We start from the raw sequence: 21,997 nt of genomic DNA, 5'->3' as shown, positions 1-21,997 counted from the left end.
TCATGTGATACGGAATTCGTGGGCCAGTAGTGAGGGTGAGTTACTCCCCAGTAGGGGAGAACAATTAGGGAAATTGAGAATTATGCTTCTGTGGGCAAACCCCTTCTCAAGGGTTACTTAAAGCCAGAATATATATTTTCAGTCTGCTTTTGCGGCATTTAAATATTCAGATTTTCAGAGAGACAAAGCCTACGCTGCAATTTACATAGAACTATACTGAAATATATTTAAATATTTGGCTTCTTCATACCTTTTCCCTTAGAGTCCCTGAGCTGTCTGCCTTTCTACCACAGAATCAGTCTCTGGGAAATGACGGATACAAGTGTCTGAAGAGACAGAAGTTGAGACAGGATTGCTGGGAGGGTGGTGTACTAGGGTGGACCTAAAGTTATGTATCGTTTTATAATTTGAGGAATAGTTTTCGTTGTTTACATTTCAAGTTTTCAGAATGATGGCTTATGTGGGCCAAAGGGGAGTCCCCGGTCACGCAGATTTTTGTGGATGTATGTGTGCATTTTTACTTATTTATAAAAGCTATAGCCTCCCTGAAACTAACCTGGAGACTTCCTATTAAAACATCAAGAATCCAGGATTCGTGGAAACAGGGAAAATTTGACTAAAGTAACCACCTTGGAGCGTCCAGTGGTCCGTTGAATAACTAGCTCTGTAGTCCATCGTATCATCCTGCCAAAAACAAGGTACCGCATATCCTATACACAGATCCACAAATTTAAATGATTTTGACAATCACAAAATGCACTAAATCACTAAAATTGGACTTTGTGTGATTTAACCTTCCTTAAGTGAGTTGGCAGGTACGTAAGTTTCTACAAGTTCTTGTGGTTATCATCATGCGTATCACACTTATTGTACCAGAGCAGCAAAGATAGTGCCAGGTGATAAAAAATGTCCAGTTGAGAGAATTGAAGACAAACTTGATTCCCCTGGGTATCAGAAGTTAAAACACAGAAAAAACAAAAGTCAAGGGAGCATCAACCGGCGATTGCGTAACAGAGTGTTACAATCTAATGGGGACAATTGGCTTGCATTGTGGGTGACTCCCTGATTTCATCACCTTCAATAGTTGACATCTTCATGTCTCCTCTTCTCTGTTACTCATCTATAAATGGATCTGCAAAGGTTAATAGGAACCACACAATTTTGACAAATTTAACCACTTCTCCTCTCTTAAATTACACCATGGAGCCAGTTTTATTACGATCGTTCTTTCCATGTCTGTTTCTCTCCCTGAAGTCTGAGTCCCCAAAGGGCAGGGCTGTGTGGCACATACGTGGTTAAAGGAAGTCTTTGCAGAAAACAGAAGCTAGCAAGGCAAGCAGGGTAGAGCGGCTGTGTCTTCCACCAGGGGTCAGTAAAACTTTTTTAAGGCTCTTAAGATGGCATCCAGACTTAGATCAGGGCAACTTCTTTGTCACCATTTGTCCCTTAGAAAACACCAAAAAGGGGGTGGCCGATCACTGAAAATAGCAGCCAGTCCCATGTTGTTAAACGCACACAAAAGGCATATAGCTAAATGTAAATCTATACGACTTGTACAATATCAAGCATTAGAGGTAACATCATACAGAGAATATCAATATATATCAAACACTGGAGGTAAGGTGATAGAGAGAATTCTCAATTTAAATGTGCAATTTTGATAAACACTAAGGCAAGCTGTCTCGCCCAATTAGCAATAACAGGCTAATTGTCCTCTGACTAGGGCTTGACTCTGATGGTTATAATTTCTGGAGCAGGAAAGCAGGACTTGAAGTTTCCCCTTTCTTCCTGGCATGCTATCCTGACTTACAATCATTGTTTTGGTAAGAAATAAAGACTTTAAAAAATATGTGCTAGGTATATAAACTTGACGCCCTGCTTTTCACTTTGGCCCTATTATCAGCTAGAGGGAGCTGTTAAAAAAAAATGGAAACCAGATCGTGTCACTCCCCTGCTTAGAAGCCCCCCCCCCCCCAAATCCTATTGACCCCACCAAAATAAGATTCCACCACTTCGCCGGCCTGCAAAGCCAGGGCACGCTAGAGTTCCTGCAGCTTCTCACCTCCCGCCCCTTTCCCTGGACACAGCACTCTCCAGAAACAGTATCCTTTTGCTAATGCTCCAACTCAGTGGTTCTCAGAGGGTGGTCCCTGGATCTGCAATATCAGCAACACCTGGGACGTTGGGAGAAACGCACATTCTTGGGTCACACCCAGACCTGCTGAATCAGAAACGCTAGGGGTGGGCCCCAGCAATCTGTGATTTAACCCACCCAGCTAGCATCTTCTGATGCCAGCTGAAGTCTGAAAACCACTGTTCTAATTCTTCCAGCTCACTTCTGCCTCAGGACCTGGGTGGTGGCTGGTACCAACTGGCCTGGTACACTATTCCCAGCACTCTTCCGTCATCAGTCAGACACCAGCGGAAATTTTAGCTCCTCAGAGAGTCCTTCTCTGATCACCCTATTTAAAGTGAGCCTGCCTGCTCCTTTTCATCCCGATCGTGCCGTTATCCTTTCAATTTCTCCATTAGACTCTCTGAAATTATCTTGTTTCTTTACTTGTTAGTTTATTATCTCTCCCATGAGAATGAGAGCAGACACCTTATCTATTTTTTATACTGTGGATCCCAAGGGCCTAGAACACTGCCTTGCATATACTAAGTTCTTAATCTTCTTCAATTAATGTCTATGAGGTTTTTTGATCTGCCTGCCCTGCGGAACAGAGAGGAATTAGATTCTCTATGTGAAGCTGCAGTGCTGTGGCAAAGCTCTGGCGTGGAGTCAAAAGATGAGGGTCAAATTCTAAAGTTTCCACTTGAAAATCAGCTGACTTTGGGTAAGTCATTTAACTAGATTAGTGGGTCTCAACCTGGGGTGATTTTGTCTCGTAGCGGCACTGAACAATGTCCGGACACGTTTTTGGTGTCACACTGGAGATGCAGGTGGGAGTGGGGAGTGCTATTGGTCCCTAATGGGTAGAGTCTAGGGATGTGGTTAAACATCCACAGTGCACAGGCCAGGCCCAGCCAACAAAGAATTGTGCTGAGTGAAATGCCAATAGTGCCCAGGCTGAGAAAGCCTGAGCTAGAGCCTTATTAGAGCCTTATTTTCTTGTTCATAAAATAGAGATAATATTCTCTTCCTAATTCATAGGGTACTGATGACACTCAAACAAAATTCTTCTCATGAAAGTATTTCGTAAATGACGAAGGGCTGTAGACGAGTACCCTCCGTGTCTGGCCCTAGGCCTTATCCAGAGCAGCTGCTCCATAAATATTTGTTCAAGGAATGAATGAATGAATGAATGCTCAGGAGCCCCTTCCCAGAACTGAATTTCTGTTTCCTCATTTGTGTCAGGGAATAAGGATAGTATTTGTGTCCTAGGAACCTTGTGAGGATCACAGAAACAATGTGTCTAAAGCACCTGGCTCAGGATTTGACACAGCCATCTAGATTTGTCCTTCTATCACCCTTGGTTAGCTTTCTTGCCTGGCTGCCAACCGGACGCCTGAGAGAGGCCCTCACTTCCACTCCAGTTTTCCTCCCTTCTCCATGGAATTTCCTTTTCTTCCCTCCAAGTCAAGTCATTTTTTTCAATCTAGTGGTGGAGGGCGCAGCTCACTGGCCCATGTGGGAATCGAACTGGCAACCTTGTTGTTAAGAGCACCCACTCTAACCGACTAAGCCAACTGGCGGCCCCCTAAGGTTACATTATAGATCTTTTAAACATTTATAAATTTCAATACTTTGTTTCTACATTTTAGAGTTAATCAATTAATCTTTCCTCTAGCAAATATAACTGTAGCCCCTTGCAAACCACGTGTGCCTTTGGTGCTATATACATGAAAAGTCTTCTTTGCTTTTTGTCTATTGGTGAGTTTTCCTTCTTCTCTTTTCCTTGCTGCTTATAATAGTCAATGACCATTCCAGAGTCTGTAAAGCATCTGGAAATGGTTGTGTGTTTGGTGGGTGATATTTCATGTATGTAATGCTGTTGACTTGCAAACATGACCTCATGCACTTGTGTCCATGTTTGTCCAAGAGTGTGACAATCAAATCTTACATTTGCCATGTGCACTGTGGATCGCAAAGGGCTTTCTCATGTATGATCCATTGGTTCTCATGGCTTTTCAGTAACCCAGTGAACTGAGCACAATATATATTATTTTGGAGTTACTCTTGGTTTTACCAGTGAGAATCCAAAACTTAGGAAGGTGTAGTGCCTTGCTCAAGGGTACAGAGTAAGTGGCAGAGCCACGATGAGAATCCACATCTTTTGGGTTTAATGTGTGCCACGCTATTTTCAGGTCTTTAGTCGGCCCTGGGGAAGAATTATTCCTGGAAAATGAAATTAAGCATGGCTTGAATCACTGGGATAGCTTTAGCTCTGTGTGTGTGTGTGTGTGTGTGTGTGTGTGTGTGTGTGTGTGTGTGACAGAGAGAGGTAGAAAGAGCGAGAGAGAAGGAGAAAGAGAGAGAGAGAGAGAGAACGGAACTCTAGCCTTTAATATCCTCTATTTGCCCTACAAACAATAGGATCAAATTGATAAATTAGTTCAACAAATACTCTACTTATTTAGTGATGGGCATTGTTGTAGCTGCTAGGAACATAATGGTGAACAAAATGATCATGTCCTTGCCTCATGGAGCTCACAGTCCAGCTGTAATTGATAAAGAATAATTAACAAGTCAATATATAGTATGTTAGATGTTGATTAGTGCTAAGGAAAAAATCAATCCGGGTGAGGGGATAGGAAAGTGGGAGAGGGGTTACTATTTTATTTAGGGTGGTCATAGAAGGTCTTAATAATATGGCGGCATCTGAGAAGAGAATTCAAGGAAGTGAGGAAGTGTGTCATATGGATGCTGGCAGAGGCAAGCATGTGCAAAGGCCCTGAGGCAGGGACATGTTTAGCATGCCTGAGAAACTGCTGCCTGGCTGGAGAAGAGTGAGTAGACTGGGATAGAGGGAGAGAGTTTTGGCAGGAAATAAGATGAAAGGGGTCTGGTGAGGAGAGGTGGTGGGCAGTTAGGGAAGATCCTGCAGGACCTTATATGTAAGGACTTTGGCTCTAATTCAGAGAGAGAGGGATCCTTTGATGGCTTTGAGCAGAAGAAATCACCATCTAATGTACGCTGTTAAAGGATTTATGATGAACTGATTTGCCTTCTGTTAACGATATTCCTCGATAGTAATATTTCCACCTCGAATAAGAGACTCAGTCCTACTTTGAGACAACCATGGAGTCTTTCTTTTCAAGCATGTTCAAGTGCTGTGAAGTTGAATTTTAGTCATTCATTCATTCAATTCATTCATTCCAATCAGTGATTGTGTTCCACCTGTGTCAGGAACTACCCTGGGCCTTGGGGATTCAGAAGTGAGTAAGGCAGGCAGGGCTCCTGCTCCTAGCCAGCTCCCCTTACCAGGGAGAAATACAGACAGTAAACCAGCAACCAAATTACAAGGGATTTCAGCGCATGTGAAGGGCAGGGAAGAAAATAAAACAGAGGGAGATGCCATGATGGTGCCATTGTAGGGGCTACTTTAGATTCCAGTTATATTTTGAAATGTTACACATGTAGAACAATTTACAGTTTACAAATTCAAAGAGGCTGGCAAGAAAAGTATTATTATTTTGACTTTTTACATGAGAAACTGAGGTTTCGGTGAGAGTAAGCCACATGCCCGAGGCAATAGTCAGTGACACATCTGGGATCTGAATCCAAGTTTTCTCTAATTTTCAGTACCAAAGTTTTTCTCACAATATGCACCGCTGTGGAATGTGAGAGGAAGCCTGGGGAGCAGTCAGGCGTGGGATGAGGCCATCAGCAATGCTTAGGCAAGGCGAGGGAGAGAATGCAAGAGAACAAGGACAGTAGCTGGCTCCCCTGAAAGTCACACAGGACAACTGGTGGGACATAGAGGGGCTGCAATCCCCACAACCCCAACTTCCACAGGTCCCAGATGCTCTGTCCTAATCTTAGCAGTCCCCTGCGTGTCATGTGCTTTCCATCACTGCATTAATCTGCACTGTAGCCATCGTATCTGGAAGATGACTGGATCCTCATTTCAGTCCCAGGCCTCTCCAAACTGTGTGGGGGTACAAGTCAGATCTGGAAAAGCTACCTCATCTTTGGCACAGCAGAAATAGGGAGAGGCTTCAGGAATGTACAGTAATGTCCCAACCATGCCCCTTCCTCACTTTATTAAAATAAATCTGAAACAACAAATGTCTAAAATTTTCCACTCAATCTGCCTTGTTGTAACTTTGCCCTTGGTCCACACCCACTGGGCTGTGCTTTTTTTTTTTTTTTTTTTTTTTTTTGCAGCCTGAGGGAAGCTGGGAAGTGTCTGTCCCCAGCTCTCAGACACTCCCATAATAAACAATCACTAAACAGCTTGCTGCCCTAGGCAACTGTTTGTCCAGCTTGGCGGGGCCATTTAGGCAACGGGGTGGGAGGTGTTCTCTGTAAAGCAGAAGTCAGGCTGGAGGCCAGGGGAGCTCAGCTTGGACCTGAAACAGTTTGGGAGCCTACACATCTTTATGGTCCTGGAACACCTTTAGAGGGACTGCAGGTCTTCATCTGAAATGTCCAGTGAAGTTCCCTGGGGGTGTGGAAGGACAGTTGAAGGAAGGACCAACCATCTTGCACTAATTTTAAATAAAATCATTTCCTGCTTCAAGTTTCCCTTGTACAGCTGGGACAGTTGGCAGTTCTAGTCATCCATCCTAAGAGACATCTTAAAAACCACCATCACCACAAAAAGAGTAACGTCACTTTAGGGAGTGGGACAAATTAACCAGTTTCTCCTCAGCCATTAGAAAATATATTTGTGTGTGTGTGTGTGTGTGTGTGTGTGTGTGTGTGTGTTTCTTGGATGCTTTCTACAGAATAGACTTTCTATAAAAGGGGCTTGGGCAAGTGAGGAAAGGACGCTCAGGAAGATAATGAGGATTTAGGATAGGTGTTTTCTCTCAGCACAGACACGAAGAATTGTAACAATGGGATCAGTCCTTTGGATTGTAACATTTCCTCTTTATTCTTGGAGTTTGGGGTGTCTCTTTGGGGGAAGGAAAAACAAAGGATGGGTTATGTAGGGAATAAAGGACCTATTTAAATGCTTGGTAGGAAATAAAAAATACTGGGCCTCGAGGGTAGAAGGTGGGCGGGGAGAGGCATATTTCTGGTTGGCGATCGCTTTCCATGAAGTCTTTTTTTTCTTCCTCCACCCCTCGGGCTCGTCCCACTGTTCCATTTTCAAGCATCCTCTCTAGGATCCCGCACACTCCCAGCCGCCGGCTCGGGGAGGCGCTCTCGGCAGGGAGCCGAGGAGACGGGATTCTCCAGGGCGCCCGGGGCAACCCGAGCAGCGGGGCCCGGGGGAGCGCCGGCCGGTCCCGGGCTCCTCGGCCGCCGCGGGAGCCTCCTCCGGGCGGCGCTAATTCCCGGCGCGTCCCAGGCCGGGGACCAGGCCCGGGTGACCCGAGGGGCCGCGGGGCTTACCCGGGGCCACCCCACGACCATCCCTCCCGACCGCCGCCGCCGCCACCACCGCGGCAGAGACACCCAGAGTCCCCGCGCCCCCCGCGCCGCGCCGGCGCCTCGGCCGCCGGCCGGGGGTTATGAATGGGCGCAGCGGAAGCACCGCCCACCCCGGACGTGACGCTCGGCCAATGGCAGCGCGGGCTGCGTGGATGGATGAGGTCAGCGCTGTCGTGTCGGGAATGGAATGTGTAAGTGTAACATTCAGAACCGGGTAACATTCGGCGACCGAACGCGGCGGTCGGCAGCGATCGCGCGGGGCCCTGCGAAGCGCCGCTCGGGGCCGGCACTGCCCGCGGGGAGGACGCGCCGCCGCCGTCACCCAGCGCCGCCGCCGCCGCCGCCGCCGCCGCCTCCAGCCGGGCCGCCGCGCGTCCCGGGGGCCGGCCCCGCGAGCGCAGGAGTAAACACCGCCGGAGTCTTGGAGCCGCTGCAGAAGGGAATAAAGAGAGATGCAGGGATTTGTGAGGTTACGGCGCCCCAGCTGCAAGATGCACTAGCCGGCTGAGCCCGGGGCTCGGCTGACTTGTTGGAACCCGAGTGCTCTGCACGGGAGTGCGGATGAGTTGAAGTTGCTTTCCCGGGGCTCGTTCTCCACGCTGCCGTGAGGAATCCGAGAGGCAAGGAAATCACTTCGTCTTGCCATTGATTGGGCATCGGGAGCTTTTTTTTTTCTTCCCCCCCTCTCTTTCTTTTCCTCCGTCTTGTTGCATGCAAGAAAATTACAGTCCGCTGCTCGCCCGCCCTGGGTGTGAAATATTCAGCCCCGCTGTCTTGCGTCCATTGTGCAGCCCAAAGATGAAAGACCGAAGGGGAGAAAGTTAAAGAAATCGCCCACATGCGCTGGATCAGTCCACGGCTTGGGGAAAGGCATCCAGAGAAGGTGGGAGCGGAGAGTTTGAAGTCTTTACAGGCGGGAAGATGGCGGACTGGAGCTGAAAGTGTTGATTGGGAAACTTGGGTGATTCTTGTGTTTATTTACAATCCTCTTGACCCAGGCAGGACACATGCAGGCCAAAAAACGCTATTTCATCCTGCTCTCAGCTGGCTCTTGTCTCGCCCTTTTGTTTTATTTCGGAGGCTTGCACTTTAGGGCATCGAGGAGCCACAGCCGGAGAGAAGAGCCCAGCGGTCGGAATGGCTTGCACCATCCGAGTCCAGACCATTTCTGGCCCCGCTTCCCGGACGCTCTGCGCCCCTTCGTTCCTTGGGATCCATTGGAAAATGAGAATTCCAACGTGCACATTTCCCCCCGGCAGAAGCGAGAGGCCAACTCGAGCATCTACAAAGGCAAGAGGTGCCGCATGGAGTCCTGCTTCGATTTCACCCTTTGCAAGAAAAACGGCTTCAAAGTCTACGTATACCCGCAGCAAAAAGGGGAGAAAATCGCCGAAAGTTACCAAAACATTCTAGCGGCCATCGAGGGCTCCAGGTTCTACACCTCGGACCCCAGCCAGGCGTGCCTCTTTGTCCTGAGTCTGGATACTTTAGACAGAGACCAGTTGTCACCTCAGTATGTGCACAATTTGAGATCCAAAGTGCAGAGTCTCCACTTGTGGAACAATGGTAGGAATCATTTAATTTTTAATTTATATTCTGGCACCTGGCCTGACTACACCGAGGACGTGGGGTTTGACATCGGCCAGGCCATGCTGGCCAAAGCCAGCATCAGTACTGAAAACTTCCGACCCAACTTTGATGTGTCTATTCCCCTCTTTTCTAAGGATCATCCCAGGACAGGAGGGGAGAGGGGGTTTTTGAAGTTTAACACCATCCCTCCTCTCAGGAAGTACATGCTGGTCTTCAAGGGGAAGAGGTACCTGACAGGGATAGGATCAGACACCAGGAATGCCTTATATCACGTCCATAACGGGGAGGACGTCCTGCTCCTCACAACCTGCAAGCATGGCAAAGACTGGCAAAAGCACAAGGATTCTCGCTGTGACAGAGACAACACAGAGTATGAGAAGTAAGTGGCTGGCTGAGGGGGTCTCTGCCGGATCAGCCCTGGGCCCTGCCCACCTTGTCCAGGTGTGAGATTGGGGCATTCGGGTGGGGCGTAGGACCCCTCTGTACTCGTCCTTCCTGTTCTGAGCCTGGCACTCAGCTGCCGGTTCAAGGTGTGAGCTGGCAGCTAGGAGCTGGGGACCCAGAGTTAGAGCTCTTGGGGCAAACAGAAAAGCCTGGAGCACTTTCCTGGGCCAAGTAGGTGACAGTGTCTCCCTCTTGCTTGGAAAACCTTCAGGGCCATGTGTCTCCTGTGAAAGGTGTGGGTTTGACCCAAGTTTGGAAACTGCTTCACCAGCAGGTGCTGGGAAAGTGTTTGTGGGGGGGAGGGGGGCGGGTGGTATCTAGGGACCCCAAGAGGCTCTGAATCCACCCACAGTCTGGAGACCTTCCCCCAAGATTGATGCTTTCTTTGCCTTTCTCACAAGCAGGGGGAACTGCTTTCCCTGGGATCTTCCTAGGCTCCAATTGTTATCTTTACTTGAGCCTTATATTTCTGTTAGCAGTGGAAATGTTTTGATTTTAGCTACTAAACTTTCTGTGCCTATCTCTTCCTACCCCCATGGCATTGACTTTTAATGAAGGGAGAATATAAGTTGGTTGGGGTGGCCTGTGAGTCTGTCTTTCTTTTCTTTCTTTCTCTTTCTTTCTTTCTTTCTTTCTTTCTTTCTTTCTTTCTTTCTTTCTTTCTTTCTTTCTTTCTTTCTTTTCTTTCTTTTCATTCATTCATTCATTCATTCATTCATTCATTCATTCATTCACGTCTATTTGTTTGTATGCATATAGCCTGTCCCCTTCCTAGGAGAAGCTGTTTTTAAAATCTGGGCCTCAGCCCCACTGCTGTAAACTCCAGTTGCTAATTTAGATTTCCCTATCCCTTTTGTCTGTCTATTTGCATGTAAATCGGAGACTGTTACTCTTTGAATGGGCTTGTGAAGCCTCCTTTCCCTCTGTAGTGAGGCACGTTTTGTCCCAGTTGCTAAGTCACTGAGTTGCTTACTTTGTAGCCTTTCTCACTCTTCCTTTTTCCTTCTCTTTGACAGTAACTGACACACAGGATTTGGGGTCAAACCTAGTCACAAACTTGCTTTAACTTGAGCTTGGCGGGTCTGTTTCCTAGTAGATGGGGTGGGTACCCCAGACTCACTTGTATCTGGCTGTGAAAGAGGTAGTGAGTTCCTGCAGTGCATTTCCACGTTACGCCAGTTAAGAACCAGAGCAGCCTTGTGCTACCCATGGAAGGAAGGGGAACCTCTCAGCTGAGTACAAGAGGAACTGGCAGAGGTTGGCAGATTTTGCAGTTGATTCATGAAATGTAGAATAGGGGAAACGCTTCACAAACCTGATTGGAACAGGGAAGCAGGAAGGGGTATGATGGGATAGAGGCCCTGAAATGAAAGGTTTATTGTTGTCTGTGGATTTCCTCAGACACTCGGGCCTCTGTAGGAGTGCTTGGAAGGGACATTAAAGTCCTCCTGTACTTGATCGGAGACAGTGGAGGAGAAAGTGTCCCACACTCAGATTCCCCAACTCCCGACACCTTGCTTTTCAAGCATAAGAGAAGCCTAAGGCTAGTGTCAATTAGGAATCTGTATGTTACTCTTCTTCAGGGGAAGTTATATGTGAATTTTGAGTGCAGTTGCAATGGATTAAAATTTTGTCACAAAAGAAACAAACTGGTTCGTGATGAACTGCTTTGTTTACACGACGTTTACATTGACCTATCCCGGTGGGTGCTTGTAAGAAAAAAAACGCTTATAGCCTTTCAGGAATTTCTTTGTCTGGCTTATGGTGGAGTAACTCGAGATGAAGTCTAACCTTTCTTTCAGTGTCTTCTAACGCAAGTCTCACCGACTTTTGTAGCAAGATCCTGGTGGTCTTCATTTTTCTAGAGGCGCTGGAGTTGAGCTCTTCCCGTAGGAAATTTGAAATATACATTTATTTGGGAAGCACCCTCAATCCAAGAAAAAAGTCCTACCTCCTTTACCCTCTTACTCCCAAAATAAATATTAAATCTCTACAGCCTCTGCTGAAGCTTTTTCTAGAGATTGGCAATGAAAGAAGGAGGAGTTGGTTTCCTAGAAACTTTAATTTTTGCTAATTAAATTTAATTTTTGATTTCTTTGTGATTGAGCCAAGAAATCTGACACCCACACCCTACCCTTGTTTTGGTTGATGTTTAAAGGCCACAAGGGGTCAGGACCTCAGACTTGGGCCTCATCAGAAAAGTGGCATTGAGTTAGGAAAGCAAGTTTTCTCTCTTTTCTCCCGAGCAGGGGAGCGGGGATTTCTTGAGTGGAGTCTCTTCTGTTTTTCTCACTGTCCGCCTTTTGCACACTCTCCAGTTCTAACCTTGTTTACTAGGATAGGATGGTGCTGCAGAATGCCTGGTCTATGTGCAGTTTTAACTCATTCCTCTTATTGAGTTGTCAGAACTCTGTGAAATGGTGCTTGCAAACATGATGTCCTTTTACTGTTGACTTTGGGATACACGAAGGTGAAAAATGAGCCCTGAACCTTGAGATTAGTATGCTAAGTGAAATAAGTCAGACAGAAAAAGTCAAGAACCATATGATTTCATGAACTGTGGGATATAAAACTGCAGGCAAAAAAGGAACAAGGCAAACAAATAAAGAAACAAAAACTCATAGACACAGACAACAGTTTAGTGGTTACCAAGGGGTAAAGGGAAGAGAGGGGTGGTAGAAGAGGGTCAAGGGGGTCAAATATGTGGTGATGGAAGGAGAACTGACTCTGGGTGGCAAACACATAATGCAATAAACAGATGAGGTGTTATAGAAATGTACACTTGAAACCTATGTAGTTTCGTTGGCCATTGTCACTCCAATAAATTAAAAAAAAAAGAAAAAGAAAAGAAAAGCAAGAAAAGAAAAGAATGAGCCCTGTAATGTGGCCAGAATGCTCTTGAAGAGGAAGTAATGCCTGTTGTGTTCTCCAGGGAGAGCAGCTACTATGCTTCCTATGCTGATGTTTTCTGTAAGTCTGCCTCGCATCTACGAGATGCAGAACTCCAGAAATCCAATGCTGATCTCTCCAGGGCTCTAGAGAAGGAGGTGATGTTGAAGGTAGTCTGTAGCAGTCGTTGAAGTTGGACTTTGCACAGAGACGCATTGTGTGACTTTTGATGTGTTACCTTGAATATTAGTTTATCCTTTCGCGGAATGGGTTGTAGACTCCTTCAGGGGTGCTCTAAGCATTCATCTGGTTGTGGCGTGTAAAAACACGATCAGTTTTCATCTACTTCTTTTTTTTTATTAGCAAGTACCTCTGAAAAAGCTTCAGTTTAATTTGCTGCCACAAGCAACCATATGTAAATTTGGTTTGGACTTACGGGGTCTGATAATTAGATTGAACATTTAGGATATCATGGCTCAGTTAGGATACTATAGGACATATGCAAGTGTATCAACTAAGAAAAAGTTACTTTTAGTGAAATTTAATGTTATGTGACAATAAAGATCTCGTGCTAAATGGTCGAGGACATTCATCTCACCTGCACTTTTGTGAAAATCAGACATTTGTTATTAAAAGTATAGAGAGCGACATGGAATAAAGAAAAACACTTTTGTAAGAGAGCAGTACGTTTTATCCAGAATTCCAGAATTATGTTAAAACATCCATTTTTATGACACTGATAATTAATTTTCGTCAGGTACGTATATTAACAGATGTACATGACACTGAGTAAAATAAGTTGCTGCAGTGATTAGATGATTCGTAATGAGGCTTTACAGAAATTCTTTCTATTTTACGTTCTTGGAGTTTCTTATGCATCCTGCCAGAATCACTGTATTTTTGGCATGAATTTCATCGTGCAATCCTTTCACAGGGCATTATTGTGACACTTCAAATTCGGCTTTCTGAAATAGAAGAAAGAGAAGGAAATGAGAGGTGGCTTCTATCTTTGACCCCTCCAAGGAAAGCAGTCGTGAATATTTTAAGCAGCTCTTCTGGGAACAGGCAGGATTCTGTGCCAGCCTTTTGGACATCTTTTCCTGTGTTTGTTGAAACTACCTCACTATCTTGGTATTTTTAAGGGTCTTGACACTAAGTGATCATTCAGCTCCAACATCCTCATCTTCCAGGTTTGGAAACTGAGGGATTGAATGTTCTTAAGGGATTTGCTTCAAGTCAGAAAGCTAGGTAGAGAGAGGCAGGGGTAGCCCTAGCATTCAAACCTTCTGAATTGTTCCCTCTGACCTACAATCTTCCACTGTCTGTTACAGACACACTTGCAAGTTCTGCAGACACTAGACTCTTATTGATGGTGATTCTTAGGGAATTTCTCTGGGAATCCTTTGGGAAGCTGATGAAGACTTTGGACAAACTTTGCAAAACAAAACAAAACACACATGTAACAATTTGTTATAAAGTTTTAGGAGTTGACACAGCCCCTACTAAAGAAGGGCATCCTCCGACAAACTCTTGCTCTAGGGCTTACGTTTTGCTTTTCATTGCTAACGAAGATGTCAAGATGTCAGTCCCGGAGCTTTTTAGTCTAGGAGTTTTTTGGACCTTTCAGTTTGGCCCTAAGAAGTTTAGGGACTAAGCTGGGAATTGACTGAATGGTAAGTTGCATTCAGGTGCATTTACAGCTAAAAGAAATTGTGCACAAGACACAGTAATTTTTAAATGATTATTTGCTTATTCCTCATTATCCCAGACTGTATTAGCAGACACCCTGAGCAAGTGCGTGGTCCAGCAAGGAACCTTAGAGGACGGTTTTCCTCCTCCAAAATGAAAGGTAGAAATTGTACTTCTCAGTTTTTGTTTGTTTTGTTTGTTTGTTTCCAATAGTTTACTTACAATTTTTTTTTAATTTTAATTTTTTTATTTTTTATTGGGGAATATTGGGGAACAGTGTGTTTTTCCAGGAACCATCAGCTCCAAGTCAAGTTGTTGTTTTCAGTCTAGTTGTGGAAGGTGCAGCTCACTGGCCCATGTGGGAATCGAACCGGCGACTTTGGTGTTACGATCACTGTGCTCTAACCAACTGAGCTAATCGGCCGCCCCATATTTCTCACATTTTAAATGTAAAATATTAGCACCTTTTCCCCAACAGGTGTATCAAAGCATTTCTAAAATAAACCACATAAGCACAGTTTAAAAACAGATAGGGCCACTCCTGTGCAAAAGTATGAAGTTGGCAAGCACGTCTCTCACTGAGGTTCTAGTTCTCTCTGCTTCCCCCTTTCTCACCTCCTCTGAACTCGCCTTTTTGAGAATACATGAGAGCCTCAGGTATAAGGACCCTACGAGTATAGGTTGGGGGGTTGTGTGCTACTTCTAGGGACGTTTGCATATTGATTGAGTGCAGTTCACCAAACGAAGGTTTAGAGTGGAATTTGTGACTTAAGTGAGGAGCCTGCAGGATTTTGTCATATAGAAAATGGCTTGCTACTACGGCTTCCACAGGCCCTGTCTCTGGGAGGCCACCTTTGGTCCCCATGACTGTGACAGCAGCTTTGGATGGGACAGACTTGGCAAAGGAGGAGCTGTCACACCCTCAGGTGGTGTTTGTTCTCTTTGTCTGAAGGCAGATGTGCCTCTCCAGAACACTTGTTAGAAACACCTGCCAGCAATGACCTTGAGTACCCTAATGTCACATCAGAGGTTGTGTTTGATAGGGTCTGGCTGCTGTGCCTCACACCCATCTTGCAGGGTGTCTTGACAGGCCATTTTACAGGTGTGTAAACTGAGGCCAGTTGTGGTGAGGTGCTTTGTCTAAGGCTGCCCAGCTTGCAAGTGGCTGAACTAAGGCCAGGTTTTCTGGCTCCCAGTTCTCCCATTTTCACTGAGGCTTGCGTCTACCTCATGACATTCACTTTTCAGCACAGCCTCTTCAGAACAAGCCAGGTCAGGCTAAGTGGTCATTGGATTCTGCTGTCTTCTGAACATGTTCCATGTTCAGACATGAACATGGGAGCTGGTGTTCCCCATGAGCTTAAGGACAAAGCGCTTTTACTTAGAGCCCTTTCACCTCTGACCATGTTCCTTTAATAAACAGGAGACGCCCTCAAATCCGGAAGCCTTATCGAATGCCTGTTACTTAAATTTACCTTCATTGGCTCTTTTAAGCCTTTCAACAACAGTATGAAGTGAGTTAAATCCCCATTTTACAGATTGAAATGCAGGCCCGGAGACAGTGAAGAGTCCCAAAGTCACATCTAGGGAATCCATGGCGGTGTTCTAACCAGGGTCTTAGATTCCCGAGACCATTCTCTTTCTTCCACAAACTATTACCATCTTAAAGAATCAAACAAAATGTCTACCTGTTTACATGGTAGTTATTAGTGAGCTCAGTGTAATTCATGTGTTTGTGTATCCGATCTGATTTCCATTGCTGTCCCTTATAAGCATGTTTCCCTCGAGGGGGTGGGAATTGGCTCAGAGATGTGATCAAGATGCACCTAAGTCTGACAGTAAAGCATTGAGCTCCTCCAACTTTTCTACTCTAGGAGCTTTATAACCTTGTCTACGTAGATTCCGCTTTTGATTCTCTCCTAGAACTCCTCTAAGAAAAGTGGGCATGGGAACCAACCGTGTATGACCTTGCCCTTGCTGATCGCACCGTGCAGGGGTGCCCTCTGTAGTTGTAGGTGAATGGTGAGATGGGATAGCAGTGACTCTTGTCCCCGGTGGACAGTGTGAGCCACCGGAAGCGGTAGAACCGCGGGAAGATTCCATTTCTGACAGAATGGGCCAGGTTTCTGGAACACACCCCACCACGCTGCCAAGTCCTCAGGCTCCCTACAGAAAAATGGTGCTGAGAAAACTATCAACATTATATGCAAAGCCTTTGTGGAAAACTGGGGAAACTCAGACGATGTGAATATGAACATAAATTTCTTCTTTAATCCCCATGGTAAGCGCTCCCTACTATTATTATTAAATGGTGTAGTCGGCCTGTTATAACACATATATCGGGAATGCCAAAAAAAAAAAAAATGTATACAAGTGGACACTTGGGTCAGCGTTGCTCAAACAGTAGTTCGCCGTCATCAGAAGTGTCTGGACGCTGATGGGAACCACTTTGAGCACTTCTTGTCATTGCAGAAGTGCAATGTGACTTGCGTTCATCTTTGGTTATTGGTATCTATGGAGTATTGCAATTTTAATACGCTTTTTTCCTTTCTTAAAATATGTATACATTGTTTTTGGCACCCTCTGTATATAGACTGCTCTATGATTAGATCTTTTTATTGCTCAGATCCAAGTGCCTTTTATAGATATGGTAATCACTACTTAATTAATAGTAAGTAAATAATGAATTCAGTACATTTTCTTTAAGTGCCTTGTTTGTGCCAGACACATAGGCTCAGGATCTGGGGCCACCGCAGGGAGCAAACTCCTGCTCGTTCTCACCTTTCTTGTCTGTTGGTTTTATCAACTTGAAATCAGGCTTTAAATGTATTTTTGAATGTTGCTTTTTTTCTTAACAGTATCCAAAAAAGCATTTTCCTCATTGACTAAATAGGAAAATCCTCTTAAAATATTAAAATATGATTTTTAAGGGCTGCATGATGCTTTTTTGTTTATAACTCATAGGTTTGTTCATAACTCATTATTTAACCATTGACATTTTCTTAGAGATTTAACTTGTTCATCATCCTTTTTTTTTGGTTTGTTTTTAATAAATAAGTCTGTGATGAATCTTACTGTATTGAGTATTTGTTTTCTGTTGGAGCAGGATCTCTCTCAGAAACCAACATAGAACTTCCTCTCCCTCACCCCCAACCCAGTCTTTTGGGAAGAATAGCTATTTTTTGAGGTGAGGCCAAGCACCCATTTCAGTGGAGTAGCCACCATTAAATGGCTGCTTAGATAAACATTTGTAGGTGTTAATTGGTCCTACATGGGGTCTTTGAAGCTCCCACAACTTCTGTTTCCTTTGAAGTTTTGTTTTTGTTGGAGCCATAAACCTCCATGCCTTTCTTACTGAGCATGCGTTTTCTTTCTCCCTGCAGTATACAGCCTTTCCTGGGTTTCAGAACCTGCAGGCTTAACCTAGGTTGATGTCATTCTTTTAGCTAACTGTGTCAGTTAATCAAGGCCCTCTTCCTATTTTCTCTTTGATTGTTGACTCCATGGTCCATTGGCGGTGAATTGGGGCATGGCTTCACCTCTGGGCATCCAGGTAAGGAAGGTCTGGGATTCCAAGTGGAAATGAAGCCCGATTGCAAGTGATTAAAAAACTGAGACAGAAAATAAAGGGAACCTACAGTGTATGCCTCGTTGTGTCAGGGCTTTTGCACTGTAATTGCCTTGAATGGCAGTGAGATTTGTGGGGCTGTACTTCCTCATTTTATGTGCCCTCTTGTCTTCTGGGAATCTCATTAGAAGAGAGCCCGCGACCCTGCGTCAGGGAAGGAACTGACCCACACGGAGTCCTGTAGGCCTCACTTGCCACGTCTGCAAATGGGGATCACAACATTCGTGCACAGGGTCGTTCAAATGAAGTGAAGGGTGTGAATGTACCTAGTAACTACTGATGTGGTCTACAAGGTGTTGTTATTATTAAAAACCATCTTCCAGCCGTTTTCTAACCAACCTCCGCGGTTCGCTTAGTGTCACAACTTCGCTGTTATCAAATAGGCCACAGAAATGACTCTGCTCATCTCTTCCTTGATACTTAATCCGCAGGACATTGTGGCCGGTGCCTTGGAAGCCCAGCCCTTGTTTGTGGGGGCCGTGGAAAGACCTACCTGGGTCCTTCAAGCTGGAGCTTGCAGGTGGGGTGGCGCAGGGTGGGAGCAGGTGGGGGCAGTCAGGCACTTACGTGACTCCGTATCTTCCAAGTTCCCTGGTTGACTGCTCTAAAAATGCAGGTTACCCCTTTTGCAGTTGACTTTGATGCCTTCATCAGTTGAGGGTGACCTTTGGGGGGACACCTCATCCGCAAGGAGCTCAGGTACACAGTAGCCTCACAGGCTCTTAGGTTGCAAAGAGCAGAAAATCACTCAGGCCACCTTAAGTACGTCACAGGATCGATTGTGAGGTGACATGGAACATAGTGAGCTGGAACTGGTTCCAGGACGTTCTTAGGATCCAGCGCAATACCTGGGGTTACTGGCTCCTTTCTTTCCCCTCTGGGCCTTTGTAGCTCCCTTGTCTAGCACTAGTGTTCCTGGGTGTGTCTTTCAACCCCTGGCCAGTCTTTTCTGAATCCTCTCTTCCAGGCCCTGGAGGAAGCCATCCTGATTGCTTTGCTGTGACCACGACTCCTTCTGGGAGAGCCATTCATAGGAGGCCAGGTCTTAGGTGTGATGTGACCTCATCATTGAAAAGATTGCCCCGTCACATGGCCATTCTTGATTTAATTAGTGGCAGTCCTTTTGCAAAGAACAGCCTCAAGTGGCTTCCTGGAACAGGGGACTGTGGTTGGGGGAAGTTGGCTGTGGCAGGTGCTGTTGAAGCCATATCCTGTTGGCACTGACCTGTGTGAGCCCCGTTGATGATGGTAACAATAACAGCTGGTATTTCTTGAGCGTGAACTGTGTGTGTTGAGTCATGAGCAGGAGTGTCTTCTGTAATCTCGGTGTCCACCTTCGCAGGAAGATACTCATTTTAGATGCAAAATGGAGGCGGAGAAGCTTTAAAAGTGATTTTCCTAAGAGCACGCACCTCGGGTATGCCCCGAGATCACCTGACTTCTGAAGCTGCATTCTTCACCGTAGCTTCGGCACAGCTGGAACTGATGTCAGGAAGGCCACACAATCACAGTGTGATTGACGGATAGAGAGTATCGTTTGGGTTTCTCACCTAGCATTTATTTCATCTTAAGTTTAGAGGGACACAATTCTCACCAGTTTGGCAATCTGGTTTCGCCGGGCGCAGTAGATGAGAAGCAGTAAATTTAAAGAGAGAGGGATTCTTGTAGACAGATCTGGGAAGAAGGGACAGCTGGCAAGCCGAATGCAAGGAAGCAGGCCAGGAAATTATAAATGTAACGGCCAGAAGAACGAAAGAAGCACTGCCATTTAAGAACAGCTGGCCCGGAGCCCGAGAGTGTGTCTGTCCTACAGACACTTCTGGAGTCTGCCTGTAAATCCCACCACCTAGCCCCGTGCCTGTCACCAACCTGAGCTTCTGTAAATATTTAATGGACTACCCCACAGTGCCGTGTTGACCCTGCGTGATCACTTGTGTACACTGTCCTTTGTGGAAGAAAGCGGAGCAACAGGAATGCAGTTTACAACTCCTTTTCCCCAGACGGTGAACAGGAAAGTGTTCTGGGGACTCCTAAGAATAAATTCTCCATTTGAAAACTTTCTACCAAGCTTAGCAAGTTCTCCCGTGGCTCCGTCTCCTTTGAGTTAGCATTGGGGTCCTGGTGCTGGCCGCTGACTCAGATTTCTGAGGTTTTATGGCACCTCTCAGCACTTGTGAGGAGAAGTCAGGTTTCCTGGTATTGTGGTGCATGCTTGTGATGCCAGTGATTCTTGATTGACAGGTGCCCAGAATGAGTAGGGCCATGGGCTCAGGTACAGAAAATGGCCCTGGATCAGTCTGGCCCGCCTGCCTGAGGTATTGGGGCATATGGCGGTTGGGGATTGGAGAAGGGAGGTGCCCATGAGAGGGCGAGGGGACATCTGATCTGTTACTGAGGGGTTCCCCGGGCAGGTCTGCTGGGGCGCATGTCATTAGCCTGCGTTTTCCACCTTCCCAGGGGTGCCCAGGATGGAGGCTGACGGGAGGAGGTATAGAATGGATTGCACACTTCCTAAATATATTCCAGAACCCTGACAGATGGGTGGAAATCATGTACAGCTCAGCTGATAAAAGATGTGACCATGCCGCCGGTGTACTTGAACTAGCCCCGGAGGCTTCTGGTAGTGCGTCACAGGACAGCAAGGTGAGAGTGCTCCCGCTCAGCCTGCCTGTCCATCACCAGCCTAGTGGCAGAGCCACATTGTTCCTCTGTCTCCCTCGGCTCTCTTTTTTGAAAAGCTGCACCCCACCCCCCAGCTCCATATGTTACCTCTTCCAGAGTCACTTCCTTGATAGCCTCAGACGTGGACAAATTCTCCTGGTATGTGCTCTTATAGAACGTGTAATACTTGCTGCAGCTGTGGTTTTCTATTCATTTAGCTATTTGTTTTTCCGTCTCCCCAGTAGATTGTACAGGTCCTGAGGGGAGAATTCATGTTGACTTTTCATTAGTTTACTAAACAAATACTTATAGAGCACCTACTATGTGCAGGCACTGCGGATGGGGATTCAACAGTGAGCAAAACAGACACATCCCTGCCTTCAGGATGTTTATTGCCTAGTGGCTGGAAGCTGATACCACGCCACTGATGGCTCATTAGAAGGTGCTAGATGCTGCGAAGAAAAGCATCTAATGGAAAGCGTTTAAGGCAGTGGATCCCTATCTAATGCGGCCCAGGCCTTACTCCCAGCCAGTCAGACTCTCTAGGCATAAAGTTTCAGGTTTTTAAAAAGCTTCCAAGGTGATGTGGATGCATGATGAGAGTGGAGGTGAAGGTTCTGCAGTTTAAACTATGGAGGGGAAGGGAAACCCAAATGTCATTGGGAAAGTGACATTGAGCTCACTCCCCAATGTATTGTCACAGCCTAGCACTGTGCCGAGGTATCCAGTGTGAATAAATGAAAAAAGAAATTACATTTATTTAACCAGTGGAAATGTTACCACTGTTGATCATGTATTCAAAGGATGAATTCTGTAGATATCACTGTCTGGTTTATAGCACAGACCTCCCTCGCATCCTCTAAGTTCTTTTGCATCATTTGCTGATTCACCGAGAGTTTTTTTTGTCTTCAAATGGGATGTTTCTGCCAATAAACCTTTTTTCCCCCAAGATAGTTTCTTTCTTTTTTCTTTTTTCACTCTTCTGTTGGATATGAGTATCAGTGAAACCAAATTAAAATGAACTGAGGGGGTTTACTGCATAATATGAATCTAAAGAATTTCTTACAGGGGAAACCATTATGGTCTTTTTATCATTTAATTTTAACAGTCTGTAGATATTGGGACTTTTTGTCCCTCCTTAATTGCAACTTTTTCCCCAAATGGTTGGTTGCATATAACTTTTGGCTTACATTTTTTTTTTTTTTGCTCAGGTTACATCCAAGCAATGTTAACTGATATTGAAGCATTGCTCCAGAGTATATAATAACATAGTGCTTAATTGAGCTATCAGACTTCTGATGAATTCATATTGAGATTTACCATTTAATTAAAAAGCAAAGGGGAAGAAAAAGCAGAGGGAAGGTGTACGATTGTTTCTCCCACTGGCCTCCATTTTCTGCCTTTAAAACCTGGCTTGTTTGTGTTAGCTTGTATGGGATTTTGCATCAAAGGACTCAAGGTATGTAGATAAAATGGAGGATATATCTCTATCACTTGGCTTCTTAGTAGGTCTTTATAAAATGGATTCAGATTTGGTAGCAATCCTGTGA

General features: G+C 45.5%; 2 protein-coding genes across 2 annotated transcripts in view; one reads left to right on the top strand and one right to left on the bottom strand.

The window, feature by feature from the left end:
- Positions 1-7,864: 7,864 nt before the first annotated feature.
- Positions 7,865-8,785, bottom strand: LOC117033734 (homeobox protein Hox-D9-like). The gene has a single exon (XM_033125996.1). It carries the CDS (start codon positions 8,384-8,386, stop codon positions 7,865-7,867), a length of 522 nt encoding a protein of 173 aa, XP_032981887.1. The 5' UTR covers positions 8,387-8,785.
- Positions 7,942-21,997, top strand: part of EXT1 (exostosin glycosyltransferase 1) — a 268,648-nt gene continuing 254,592 nt past the window's right edge. Inside the window, exon 1 of the mRNA XM_033126112.1 lies at positions 7,942-9,515. Coding sequence (XP_032982003.1) covers positions 8,554-9,515 — 962 coding nt within the window. The 5' untranslated portion in view covers positions 7,942-8,553. The remainder of the gene's footprint in view (positions 9,516-21,997) is intronic.

This window comes from Rhinolophus ferrumequinum, chromosome 14 (genome assembly GCF_004115265.2).
Source record: "Rhinolophus ferrumequinum isolate MPI-CBG mRhiFer1 chromosome 14, mRhiFer1_v1.p, whole genome shotgun sequence".
In the NCBI taxonomy this organism is placed as follows: Eukaryota; Metazoa; Chordata; class Mammalia; order Chiroptera; family Rhinolophidae; genus Rhinolophus; species Rhinolophus ferrumequinum.
This window is presented reverse-complemented; position numbering and strand designations above follow the sequence as displayed.